At 39.1% G+C, this 14064-nt stretch overlaps 1 protein-coding gene across 1 annotated transcript in view; it reads right to left on the bottom strand.

Moving 5' to 3' along the window:
* LOC132383331 (CUB and sushi domain-containing protein 1-like) overlaps positions 1 to 14064 on the bottom strand; it is a 474994-nt gene that overhangs the window by 303707 nt on the left and 157223 nt on the right. Inside the window, exon 14 of the mRNA XM_059954233.1 lies at positions 10837 to 11028. Within this exon, the coding sequence (XP_059810216.1) occupies positions 10837 to 11028 (192 nt within the window). The remainder of the gene's footprint in view (positions 1 to 10836; positions 11029 to 14064) is intronic.

The raw sequence follows: 14064 nt of genomic DNA, 5'->3' as shown, positions 1-14064 counted from the left end.
TGTCTACCACAGCAGGTTAATCTATAAGCTTATCCATGGGATGTGAGAGGAATCCAGAGCAGAAACATATATGGTCATTGGCAACTTCGCTCAGACAGCACCCAAGGTCAGGATCAAAGCCATGTTGCTGAAGTTGTGAGGGAGCAATGCTAATGATTACTCTGTCACCCAAAATAATTCCAGAAATTACAAAAGTCTGAAAGGATGCTCCTCCAGGCTCAGACAGCTTCTGTTCCACTGTTATATGACTAATGAATGATTCCCTAGTATGATTAGATAGACTTTTGATCTCATAATTGGCATTGAACCTTATTGTCTGCCTGCACTGCACTTTTCTATAACTGTAACACTTCATTCTGCATTCTGCTCCTCTTTTTCCTTTTTTTATTCGGTACACCTTAATGAAATGATCTGTATAAGCGACATGCAAAACAGATCTTCACTGCACTTTAGTACATATGGCAATAATAAACCAATTTACCAATAAATGAAGTGCTCAAAATCAGTTTAGAACTGAAGTCTCCCTAAAGTTTCGCCTAAACTAGTTAACTTGCATTACAAAAGTACATTTGACCTACTATTGACTGAAGTACAGAACAAGTATATCTGCAACATCTGTATAAATTTAAATGCTTGACATACTTCAGTTTAAATTAAATAATCATTAAGTTTTCCAAATTGAAACTTAAAAATTAAAATTAATTTTAAGTTATTTAAGGTACATTTTAAATATAACAGCATTCTGTGTGTTTGGAGAGTAAAATAATTCTTTCAATCCTGTTTATCTTGAAATCATTCCAGTAAGATATTACAAAATATAATCAGTGAATACAGGCATCATTGTAAATTACTTTACCAACACTCAAAATTACATTAAGATATCTCCCAATGATAATTTCACTTGCCAAATTACTCAGAAAGATCATCTACTGCACATATGCCTGTGCAATCATCATTCAATTTCAATCAACGTGTTCAAATTTATGATGTTCTGCAATTCAGTCTGACATGACCACATAGACAAGTTGACAACCATCTGCACTGAAGATTACAGATTCAAATAGAGTTACTGTCCACTTTGTAATTGATTGCTGGTTTCAATTCCAGCCCAGATATTTATTGGATAGAAATCTATGCCCAGAGACCGTAAATGTTAGCAAGCAACTCCAATCTGTGAATATATGATTTGAGTCTGTGGCACAGACCCACTCATAAATTTTTCTCTAAATGCCACCGAGCACTCCATATCACATGAAGAGCTCCTTAAAGCTGGCTGGCAGGGTAAAGACAGTTTTGATGTGTACTTAAGGTATCTCACAACGTTGTGGGCCGGAGAGTTAGAATGTCACAAAGGGCTGAAAGTCACTGAGCTGAGCTTAATTCCGACCACTACATAGAACATAGAAATCTGCAGCACATTACAGATCCTTCAACCCACAATGTTGTGCCAACCATTTAACCTAATGCCTAGAATCTCCCTACTGCATAGCCCTTTATTTTTCTAAGCTCCATGTACCTATCTAAGAGTCTCTTAAAAGACCCTATTATATCTGCCATCACTTGCAGTGTATTCCATGCACCCACCACTCACTATGTGAAAAACTTACCTCCGACATCCCCCTTGTACCGACTTCTAAGGACCTTAAAACTATGCCCCCTCATGTTAGCTATTTTAGCCTTGGGGAAAAGCCTCTGGCTATTCACACGATCAATGCTGCCTCTCGTCATCTTATACAGCTCTATCAGGTAACCTCTCTTCCTCCATCACTCCAAGGAGAAAAGGCCAAATTCAGTCACCTGTTCTCATAAGGCATACTTTCCAATCCAGGCAACATCCTTGTAAATCTCTTCTGCACTCCCTCTATAGCACCCACATTGTTGAATAAATTGTTGCATTAAAGCAACTGATAAGGTTGAAAGAGTATAAAGAAAATTTACAAGGATGTTGCTGGGTCTGGAGGGCATGAAAAGACAAAAACGAAAGGCTGAAAAGGTTAGGACTTCATTCTTAAAATGTTGAAGATTGAGAGGAGATTTGATGGAGGTATTAAAATTAGGTGGGGTATAGACAGGGTAAATACAAGGCGGCTCTTTTCACTGAGGTTGATTTGGACTGCAACCAGAGGTCATGAGTTAAGGATGAACGGTGAAAAGTTTAAGGGAACAGGAAGGGAAACTTCTTCACTCAGAGGGTCTTGAGAATGTGAAACAAGCTGCGAGAACAAATGGTGCATGCAAGCTCAATTTTGATGTTGAAGCCAAGTTTGAATAGATACAAGGATGGTAGGGGTATGGAGGGATATGGTACTGGTCGATGGGAGCCGGCAGTTTAAATGGTTTTGGCATGGACTAGATGGGCTGAAGGGCTGTTTCTGTACTGTACTTTGCTATGACTCTGATAACTATTCTCAAAGGTTTTAAAGGTACACTTAACGTCAGAGAAATGTATACAATATACATCCTGAAATGCTTTTTCTTTGCAACCATTCACGAAAACAGAGGAGTGCTCCCAAAGAGTGACCGACAGTTAAATATTAGAACTCCAAAGTACCCCCCCCCCCAGCTCCCCTCCCTCCTGTGCGTAAGCAGCAGCAAGCAAGGATCCTCTCTCCCCCACTGGAAAGAAAAGCACTGGCAACCCACCACCAATCACTCAAGCGTGAACAAGGCAACAGCAAAGTCACAGACTTGCAGTGCTGCAAAGACTACTTGTTCACCCGGCATTTGACATATCACAGGCTCTCTCTCTCCCTAATCAGGGAGAAAGACGAGTCTCCATTTCACTGACTTTAAAAGAGGGCCATATGATATAACAAAAGAGACTACATTGTCCAGTTTTCAGGAATACTTTCAAGTTAGAGGAGATAATCATCATGAGTTAACAGTGCTGCCAGAACACCTATACACAGCTTTTAGAAAAAGTAGAACACAGAACTCATTTGAAGTCATTTGTATCTGATTATAGATCTTGATGGGATCCAATGAGAGTCCTGAAGCACTGGAAGCTTGATGCCTGATTGGACACTATTGCATGAGATTTTGAGGCAGAATCTTTTTTGTCTCTGCATTCCTTAACTTCCCAACAGTTAGAGATTACCTCCATCCCTGCTGATGTCCTGAATCCTTCCCCATAAACGTCAGCCTGAACCACTGATCATTAACTCAAACCCCCTATTCATCTGGTGGAACCACCGCAACGTCTACTCCACGACAAACCTTTGCCTACACAGGTCAGGTACTCCCAACTCTGGCAGATTCACGCTCTTCCCACCCTTCATACAATCCTTTTCTGGATCATCCATGCACAATGCTACCTCCAAAATTACCCACCCTGTTTGATCCTCCTTCCAACTCCCTTCTTATCTTTGCAATCACAGGATTGTAGTAGAATGCTTATTCTATCTCATGCACGACTTTCAAAGTTCGAAGTTCAAAGTAAAGTACATATATGCTACCATGTACCCTTGTGGCCATATTTAAGAAATCTATAGAATAGAAACTGTGATAGAATCACTGAAAGACCGCCCAACCTTGGGTTTCACGTATAGTAAAAAGTCAGATTTTGCAAATGGCTAATCTAACAGTTGCTGCTAGTCCAACAGTTTGGATGTCAAAACTGAATGTATCCAGGCATGTGTATAACAGTAATCATTGGGAGAGCTTGATAGCAATGCTCATGGCAGCAAATCTCTTCAAAATGTCTCATTTTAAAACACAAAATCAAGCTTTTCCTTGAGTATAAAAAGAATCAGGTACTACGGAAAATCTGATGTATAAAAAAAACTAAATAGTAAGACATGAAATTGACGTGAAGTAAAGAAATTTTGCTTTCAAGTCTGAAAGCTGTGACTAGTATTACTTCTGAAATATCTCTGATGTCTAGTGGAATTAAAAAGCAGATTGTGAAGAGCATTATAAGTAGCAGAACAGTGCAGCAACAGAGTAGGTGAAAGCGCAAGAGTGATGAGAATTCAAACAAATGCTTTTTCACAGGCCTAGAAGCAAAATTTTATGCGGAATAGTAAGTGAGGTTGAGAAAATAAATAAACCTTGTTTCTTTAAATTTGAATTGCATCTAGTATAGACGGTCAAATTATAACCTTCACAGTTTCTTATCAAAGTTCAAAGATCAAAATAAATTTTATTATCAGAATAAAATACGTCACCACATACAATCCTGAGAATCTTTTTTCTTGTGGGCATACTCAGCAAATCTATAGAATAGTAACTTTATCTACATTAATGAACGATCAACCAGAGTGCAGAAGACAGCAAACTGTGCAAATGCAAATATAAATAAATAGCAATAAATAATAAGAACATGAGATAACAAGACAAAGAGATCTTAAAGTGAGAACATTGATTGTGGGATCATCTCAACGGATGGGGCAAGTGAGTGTAGTTATCCCCCTTTGTTCAAGTGCCTGATTATTGAGCGGTAGTAACTGTTCTTGAAGCTGGTGGTGCGAGTCCTGAAGCTCGTGTACTTTCTACCTGATGGCAGCAGCAAGAAAAGAGCTTGGTCTAGGTGATGAGAATCGCTGATGATCGATGCTGCCTTCCTATGGCAGTATTTCATGTAGATTGTGCTCAGTGGCCGGGAGGGGTTTACCCATGATGTACTGAGCTGAATCCACTACCTTTTGTGGGATTTTCTGTTCAAAGGCTTTGGTGTTTCCCTACCAGGCCATGATGCAGCCCATCAGTACACTCTCCACTACACATCTATAGAAGTTTGTCATGGAAATGGAGACAGAAGAACAGGAGAGGAACAGAGATTAAGCAAGCTCAGCTCCCCCAACCTCATCATAGCTTGTTCCAGAACTCAGACAGATCATGGATAATCTGCTTGTTCACTTTACTTACCAGTCATGACCCATACCCTTGACATACGGATGTAAGGTAATCTAACAAACTCAGCACCCTTGGACTTTCGAGCACCAGTTTTTTTTCTCTCTCAGAATGTTTTTAAAGGGAGCATTTGTTGTGCTTGCTAATCATTACCTTTTTCCGCTGAACACCGTTAGCTAATAACAGCAACCGGTATGGTGATTTTTTTTTTAATCCGCTAACAATGGACAACTTTCAGCCTCAGCTCAGATGTGATCGTGTTTAGAATTAGATTCCTGAGACATTTAGGAAAACATCTTCAAAAGAAGTGAATACTTAAAGATTGTTCTAGAATTGTAGAAACCCTACTCTTATACAAATTATAGTGTAGAAGATGATGAAGAAAAATTGCAGTTTAACACCAGAAGCCTTCTTGTCTTACTTGCTGGCAACAGTGTGGACAGAGTGACTAGAAATAGAAAGGGCAGATGGGGCAGGACGTTGCTTAAAATTCCCCTAAAATACCTTCATGAAAGTCAAAATTATGGAAAACAGAACAATTTAGTTATATGTTACAGATTACACCAATAATAATAAGATCAAGCCCATTAAATGACAGGTGATTATTCTCAAAGAGGATGATTTGTAAACGATCATTTTCATAAGTAGGTTTATATCACTAACCAAAAAAGTTCTGTCCTGCTATAACCTGCTGAGCAATAACTGATCCATGCAAGCACCACCTCAGCAGAAACAATTCGTTCCGAATGTGTCACTACCATCCAGGTCTTGCTCTCTTTTTGCTGCTGCTGTCAGGAAGGAGGTAAAAGAGCCTCAGGTTCCAAATCACCAGGTTCAGGAACTGTTATTATCCCTCAACCACCAGGCTCTTGAACCAGAAGGAATAACTTCACTCTCGTCAACAGACTTCACAACTTATGGACTCACTTTCAAGGATCCTACGAATCATACTCTCAATATTTATGATTTATTTATTTTTATTATTTTGTTTCTTTTTGATTTTGTATTTTCACTAATTACTTGTGTTTTGTTTATTTATATTTAGCGATACAGCACAGAATAAGCCCTTCGAGCTAAATACTCCTAAGTAAGCCTACAACCCTGATTAATATTAACCTAATCATGGGACAATTTTACAATGATCAACTAACCTAACCTGCATGACTTTGGATCGAGGAAACGGCATTACCCAGGGAAATCTCATGCATTCCACAGGGAGGACATACAGAAACTCCTGACAGAACAGCATTGGAATGACGAGGTGTATTATCATTGCGCTAATCACTCTGTCAACCGTGGTAACCATGTAACACATTGGTTGTTTGTCTGTTTTTGTTGAGTGCAGTTTTTCTTTGGTTCAAATGTGCTTCTTTGTATTTACTGTAAATGCCTGCTGGAAGTGAATCTTATGGTAGTAATATGGTGACAAATATGTACTCCGATATTAAATTTACTTTGTTCTTTGTATTTTGTACTTCATAATAGCACTACCCTAAATTCCCTTTAATACTTCATTATGCTTGGGCAATCCACAGAGTAGTAAAATTATTAGATAGTATTTGTAGTCACTCACCAAAACAATGATGCATTTGGAATCAAGGCCTAACATAAAAATATAATTGTTGATCTGAAGAAGGGTCTCAGCCCACGATGTCATCTGCTACCTGACCTCAGAATCAGGTTTATTATCACTGGCATGTGATGTGAAATTTGTTAACTTAGCAGTTAGCAAATTGTGCACCTGCTGAGTTCCTCCAGCATTTTGTGTGAGTTGTTTTAGATTTGCTGCAACTGCAAAATTTCGCATGTTTATAATCGTTGTTTGGTTTTGACGAACTATTGTCCAGAATTTCGAACAAGCAATTTACTCACAGTGGCTCAGATCAGAAGAAAATGCACCTTCAACAAGCTAGATGGAAGAACATGACTAATCTATCTTGAATCTTGAGGTAAAGCTTGTGACTCAGTCACCAAAGTACTTATGATGATTTGAAGCTAGTCAAATATCAAACAACCTCCAGCACACTGGTGCTGCTGATAGAGCTGTTGCCTCACAGTTCCAGTGACCTGGGTTTGATCCTGACCTTGTCTGTTGTCTGTGAGGAGTTTGCACATTTTCTCTGTGATGACGTGTGTTTCTTATGAGTGCTCCATGTTTTCCCACATCTCAACAGTATAGGGACTGAAAAGTTAACTGGCCACTAATGTTCCTTTATTTATTGAGATACAGCACGGAGTAAGTTCTTCTGGCATTTCAATGCCACACCACCCAGCAACCTCCCTGATTTAGAACATAGAACAATACAGCACAGTACAGGCCCTTCAGCCCACAATGCTGTGCCGACCTTTAAACCCTGCCTCCCCCTCCACCTTAAATTCCTCCACATACATAGTCTCTTAATTTTCACTAGTGTATCTGCCTCCGCCACTGACTCAGGCAGTGCATTCCACACACCAACCACTCTCTGAGTAAAAACCTTCCTCTAATATTCCCCTTGGACTTTCTAGCCATGTCCTCTTGTACTGAGCAGTGGTGCCCTGGGGAAGAGGCGTTGGCTGTCCACTCTATCTATTCCTCTTAATATATTGTATACCTCTATCATGTCTCCTCTCATCCTCTTCTCTCCAGACAGTAAAGCCCTAGATCCCTTAATCTGAGCCTAAGGTATGACTTTGGACTATGGGAGGAAATTAGAGCATGCAGAAGAAACCTGTGCAATTATGGGGAGAACATACAAATTCCTTACAGGCAGCTCTGGGGATTGAACCAAGGTCACCGGTACTGCAATGCTTTGCTAACCACTAGGCTACCATGCCACTTAATATGTGAAGGGAGATTTGCTGAGAATGAGAAGAGATTTAAAAAAATGGAATTAATGCAGTATGAATGCAAAATGGGTTATTAATGGTCAGTGTGGACTCAGTTTGCCAAAAGCCCTGTCTATGTGTTGTATGACACTGTGTAATAATACTTTCAGGCAGGTTAATTCATTCTTGAAAATGAGTTCCTCCTCCAAAAATGGTCATTGTGTATTAAAAAGGCCTAAACTTGTGTTAGTAGGGAACTGAGGTTAGCCAAGGCGTCATCAGCCTATTCATGCCAACTAATTCCACATTGTCACTTTGATAGGGATCAGTTCAGTTTGCACTTACTTGTGGAGCTACCTTAATCGTACAAATGTGTGCATAGAACAGGGCTTTTCAGAGGTGAATCCTACTATGTGATATAGCCATATAGCCACAACTAGCCATGCCCACAGAAATGCTTAAGACATCTTTAATAGTCATTTAATCCAAACCCTAGTTAACAGGGTGAAAATCTTTGAAAATTTCTGTATTTCTCTACTATTAGTTTAACTATTACATGGTTTCTAAGGTTTGATGTGTTGAGATCCTGGTGAGAGCATTAAGATTACCAAAGCATTTCCATTTTGCCATGGCAATACACTAAAAAGACGACCAATTTCACCCAAGAGCCACAAACATCCTGACTGTTATCTCGGAAGGTCCTAGAAGCTCCATTTGAAACTGCCTTCATTCTGAGGAAAAAACCTCGATTTCCCTGATTTAATGAAAAGGAAACCATGGTCTTATGCAAATAATTTTGGAAATCTTTTGTGTGCTTCTTTAATTAAACCTTTACTCTTTTGATTACCAAAGACAAACTTGAGAGCTTGTTAAACAATATAGGTATTTCCAGGAAAAAAGGTTAAAACTTTTATGAAAAAATTCCAGCTTCAATATTTGCATTCTTCGTAAATTATTAGCTGCATGATGAAGGAGATTCTACATCCAAATAGTAGGACAATCTGTACAAAGGAATTAGAGATAAATGGTGTTTCACATTTTATTTAAAAGCAGAATCTAAAAGAGAGCACAGGCTTGAACTTATACAATGTATATCATGGGCCAAATTCTCATTCAACTGACTTTATGATCAATTGAATGTTGGACTGTCTAGGTTGTACAGCCTTGCATAATGGGATGATATATTTGAAAAGAAGTGTGAATTGATGAATTTCTCATCAGATGAGAACTTTATGTTTAAATGTACACATTTTGCCTACTTAATAAATTAGCAGAACTAGTGCAAATCCAAACACCTCTTCTTTTGGACTTGAAATATCCTTACACAGCTGGTGAGAAGATAATTTAATACCAGCTAAGAAATCTGTCTGGTCTTACTTTCTATTCTGTTATTATAACAAATACACATCTACTATTATTACCCAGACTGCTCTAAATGTGTCAGCAGCACTACCAAAATGTTTGAATAGGCTGCCACCTTGGTCCGGAGCAGTCAGAAACGGATAATAAATGCTGGAACTGCCAGTGCCGTCTACATCTCATTCAGAACAAAAGAAAAAGCTGGATAGTGAATCTGACAGGGCACTTGAATCAGATTCTGTCAAGTAACCAATAAATGGTTTAAGGGGAGAAGCAGCACACCCAAGTGGCATTGCCTGGCACATTGGGTCTTGATGCAGTGAGAGATAACACCTCCATCTGTTGCAGGCATGTTATGCATTATTTCAAGTGTGACTGTTGGAAATAGGCCTTCAAATTGGCCTCTAAGTAGAGTCCAACATTGTGGATATAAGCCCTTCGATCAGGCCAATCATTAAACAGCTATTTACATTAATCCTACAGTAACTGCATTTTTATTCTTCCCTGAATCCCATTCTGCCCACATACATACTTGTTGAAATTTAGAATGGCCAATTAACCTATTAACCTGCACGTCTTTAGGATCAAAACCAAAAATACGAGGCAGCAGCTCTGCTAGCTGAACCACTCTGATACTTGACCAATTAGTGGATAACCAGCTAATGGTGTTTATTTAAACCTATGGCACACAGTGCGATCATTCTGAAGTAGCTAAAAATTATCAGTAGTACTCAATGCCAAAAAAGTGTGACTAATGCCTAGGACAATATTCCAGGTATGTTTCGGAAGATGAACTCAAGACGTGGAGCGTACGGTAGCTTAGTAGTTAGCACAACACTCTATAGGACAGGTGACCCAGGTTCAGTTCCCGCCTGTGCCCATAAGGAGTTAGTATGTTATCTCTGTGACCGCAAGGGCTTCCTCCCTTGTCCAAAAATGCCCTGAGATTAGACTAGGGTTAGGTTGGGGAATTGCTGGGTGGTGTGGCACAAAAGGGCCGGTTCTCAATAAATAAATACTGACATACATACATTTATGCAACTGGCAAGGAATAGCGAACTTAGATGGAAGAATATATTCAATGAATCAATCTTTGTGCATCTAAAAGATTATAAAATTCAGAGTTCCGGATTTAAGAATGCAACTTCATGACCTTATGGATACAACTAAACAAATTAACATATCCAAAGCATGGAGGATTGGAAAACAAATTTCCTGGGTGAAGGAACTATTCCCTTCTAATTCAAGGTCCAAGGAACATTGATTATCAAGGTAAGTATGCAGCATATAACTCTGAGATTAGTCTAACAGGGAACGGGCAATGTATGACTTTGCATTGCACAGATCTGGACGTAGGGTGGATTGGACATATAGCCTACACTTAGTTCAGAGCAGTAATAAAGACAGGAAATAATTAAAGTAGAAAGGGTTAGGCTATTTTTGGTTTCATTCATGTTTGATTCATGATTTGATACATGCCATTTAATTAGGATGCTATTAACAACGAACTTCACTAAAAGAGATCAAACACTTGATTTTCTCATTATGTATATTACTCAGCTTCCTTAGCATTAACAATTAGCTAATAGGCACATTTTTTTTCAGCTGGTTTCCTTCAAGGCATTCGTGCTGAATTTTTATCAATTATTCCAACTCGTTAATTTTATTATTAGGTTGATCTTCTTAAAAAAGAAGCAGCAGTAGTTGAGAATAAAACACTTTAATGTTGCAATCCTTAGTTTTCAATTTCAGGCCTATTGGAAAAAATCTGTTAGCAATAAAAAAAGATTCCATGAACAGACTGATAAAAATCAATACCTATACATGTTGGAGGATCAGGCTGCCAGAAGAATCTATTGTCAATCTGCACGCACATGATGGCTGCCTCTCCTTGCAACACGTAGCCAGGATCACACTGAAATACAATGGAATCTCTAGGCTCCCTGCTGTCTCCACTTCGACTGCCATTTTGAGGAGATCCAGGGTCATTACATGACGTAGCTGTGGAAACTACAACAGATTGCACTGGTTAAAGATTTCAAGCCAAAATAACAACAAACTTATTGTAAATAATGCTTAACACACATAGCTATTAATTATAGCAAAGTTACACCACAACTTGTTGAACTTGACAACTGTGGTGCAGGTAGTTTCAACTATTCTGAGGTAGGCTGAAGCACTTATATCCTCTGTGGTTACCATTGCTCTGGAATGCAATTTATTAAATATTGAAATTAATGTGAAACAGCATTTAAAATTAGGAACATGAGCATTTTTCAAAGCAGTTGTCATATGTAATTGTTTGTACACTCATTTGGATGCCACTCGGAAGTCCATTGTCTTACCCATCAGTAATTTCCATGAAGAAGATGGTGTAGATCTGCTTTCTTGAATTGATAAGTTTGTGCAACCAGGGACTTCATTGTTTCAGAATATTGAATCAGTAGGAAGGAGAAAAATACGTAAGACGCACAAATCATATGGTGAGAGATGATGAGCTTGCAGGCTTTTTCTAATTGGGGTTTGGAAATTTCTAACAGGTTACTGTAATGTTTTATATTTGAAATATACCTTAAAGCAGTTTTTCCTGTGTACTTTATCCTGTAGTTCTTAACATGTGGCTATAAATTCCAATGAACCCTGATTTCATTGCTTATTGCCTCACCACGAAATTGATTGGTGACAGGGTTCTGATGCCTTGGTTGCAATTGTGCAGGCATTGCACATTTTAACATTTAAAGTTGACATTCCTGACTCTCCTTCTTCAAAATTCAGCCACAGTCTATTCAGGCCTGAAACTGGAGGCAAGAGATTCTGGATTTACTTTCCAAGGTTGACAATACTGTGTACTTCTGGGGTGGAGGGGAGGGGGATTACTTGACCCAGAATTCAATGGCGATGAGGTGATAACGGATTGCTGTATTGATGCTGGCACTTATGATGAGATCAGCCTGGCACTGAGATTCAGAGGTGCTGGGCACCAACATCCAGAGTGGAGCATTTGGGATGCCAGTATCATGATTAAAGTGCAGAGACTCTGGATGGAATTAGGAACCAGAATGCTGGCAACAAAGGTATTAGAATACTGAGGTGAGGGTTGGTGCACATTGAGGGTTAAACATTTGGTGGGTTGGGGAGGCGTGGCTTGATATTTAAATTTATATCTAGAAGACCATGTGGTGAACTACATATACCTGTCTGGACACACCCCCTGCTGACTGCTCCTGTGGCTCCTCCCACAGACCCCGGTATAAAGGCGATTGGAGGCACTGCTCCTCCCTCAGTCTCCAGGATGTTGTGTGGTGGTCACTTGCTGCTTGTGCTTTCTTCCAGCCAATAAAAGCCTACCTTAACTCAACTCACATCTCTGAGAGTTATTGATGGTGCATCAGACCACAAGAACATAAGAGTAGGATTGGGCCACCTGGCACCTCAAGCCCACCCTGCCATATATTAAGATGATCAGTGATCTACCTCAGATCTGAACTACTCCTCTGCACTAGAACTTTATATCTCACATTCAAGAACACATCTAACTCCACTTTAAATACTTCTAATAATCTAACCTCCACAATGCTTCTGGAATGGAGAATTACAGAGAGTCACCATTCTCTGTGAAAAGAAATTTCTATGTATCTATTTTGTGAGCTGTCTCCAATTTTGTAACTAATACCTTTCTTCAAGACTCTTGCACTCGTGAACACATCTGAGCATCTATCATGTCATGACACTTAATAATATACATGCTTCAACAAGATCACAAACCCTAACTCTGTAACCTCTCCTGAGACGATAAATCTTTCAGCCCAGGAATTAGCCTGGTAGATCTGATTTGGACTGCCTCTGATACCACTGTATTCTTGCTTTGGTAAGAAACCAAAATTATGTACAGTTATAATAAAACTTATATATTTTTAAGCTCCAACCCATTTGCAATAAAGACCAATATGCCATTTATCTTCTTAATTTCTTGTCTATGAGCTTCTTTAACTTATACACAGAAACACACACAGAACCCTTCCCCTGTATTTCGCTCATCGACAGTGTTTTTCCATCCAGATGTCAATTTGCCTTGTGATTCTTCTTACCAAAGAACACCATCTTCCCACATTAAATTTCATTTCTCACATTTTTGACAACTTACTCAGTCCATTTATGTTCTATTGCAACCACAATACTCATGGCAACTTGACCCACCTATTTTCATGTTGTCTGAACAAACTTAGATATTTCTACTTAGACACCCTTTACTTTCTAGCCAGGTCATTAATATAGTCTATAACTAATGGCCAAGAACTAATCCCCAGTGTATTCTTTTCTACCCGAAATAGGACCCAGTTATACCAATTTTTCATTTTCTTCTATGTGATAACCAGTTCCAGTACATTTTTCTCCATTTCAATTCAATCCATAAGATTTTTACCCACTGAATAGTGTCTAGTCTCATATTATACTGGTAAGAACATGTTGTTATCAATGGACCCGATGAACAGCTACTGGTGGGCATTTCTAAATGTCAGATTGCTCTGCAATCTTCTAAAAGGAATAATGTATCAGAAAAGCTTTTTCTCAAGTATATCTCAAATGAAACCTGAGTTGAGCTCACAACAGGACATGTCCAGTTGAATTTCAATTGATATAATTCAACAAGGAGATGGTTACAAAAAAAAAGTTTATTCTGGATTATTCCAGCAGAGCTGAGATGTCGCCACAAGGTGACTTCTTCGGGCTCAACTGCAAAAACAGCTTAAGTTTTTTAATGTCTCTTATTTGCTTTTCAAGGTGGATGGGGTTCTGTCGAAGTCCATGATCCACAGCTACGCTAAAACTACGGTTCCTTACAGAGATAGACAGCTCACTGCTCAGTTGTTTTTCGATATCCCAAAAATGCAGCTTGGAAGACACACGCACAATCGAGGCGAGGCCCTGCGGACGGGTGGCTATCGTGCCAGTGTCACCAACTGAGATACAGTGGGAGAAATGGAACATTGCAAACAGCTAATTGGCTGTTGTGGGTTTCTGCACTCAGGCAATCACTCTTCCTCT

This window comes from Hypanus sabinus, chromosome 30 (genome assembly GCF_030144855.1).
Source record: "Hypanus sabinus isolate sHypSab1 chromosome 30, sHypSab1.hap1, whole genome shotgun sequence".
Lineage (NCBI taxonomy): Eukaryota > Metazoa > Chordata > Chondrichthyes > Myliobatiformes > Dasyatidae > Hypanus > Hypanus sabinus.
Note: the sequence above shows the minus strand (reverse complement) of the source record. Positions and strands in the feature narration are given on the sequence as shown.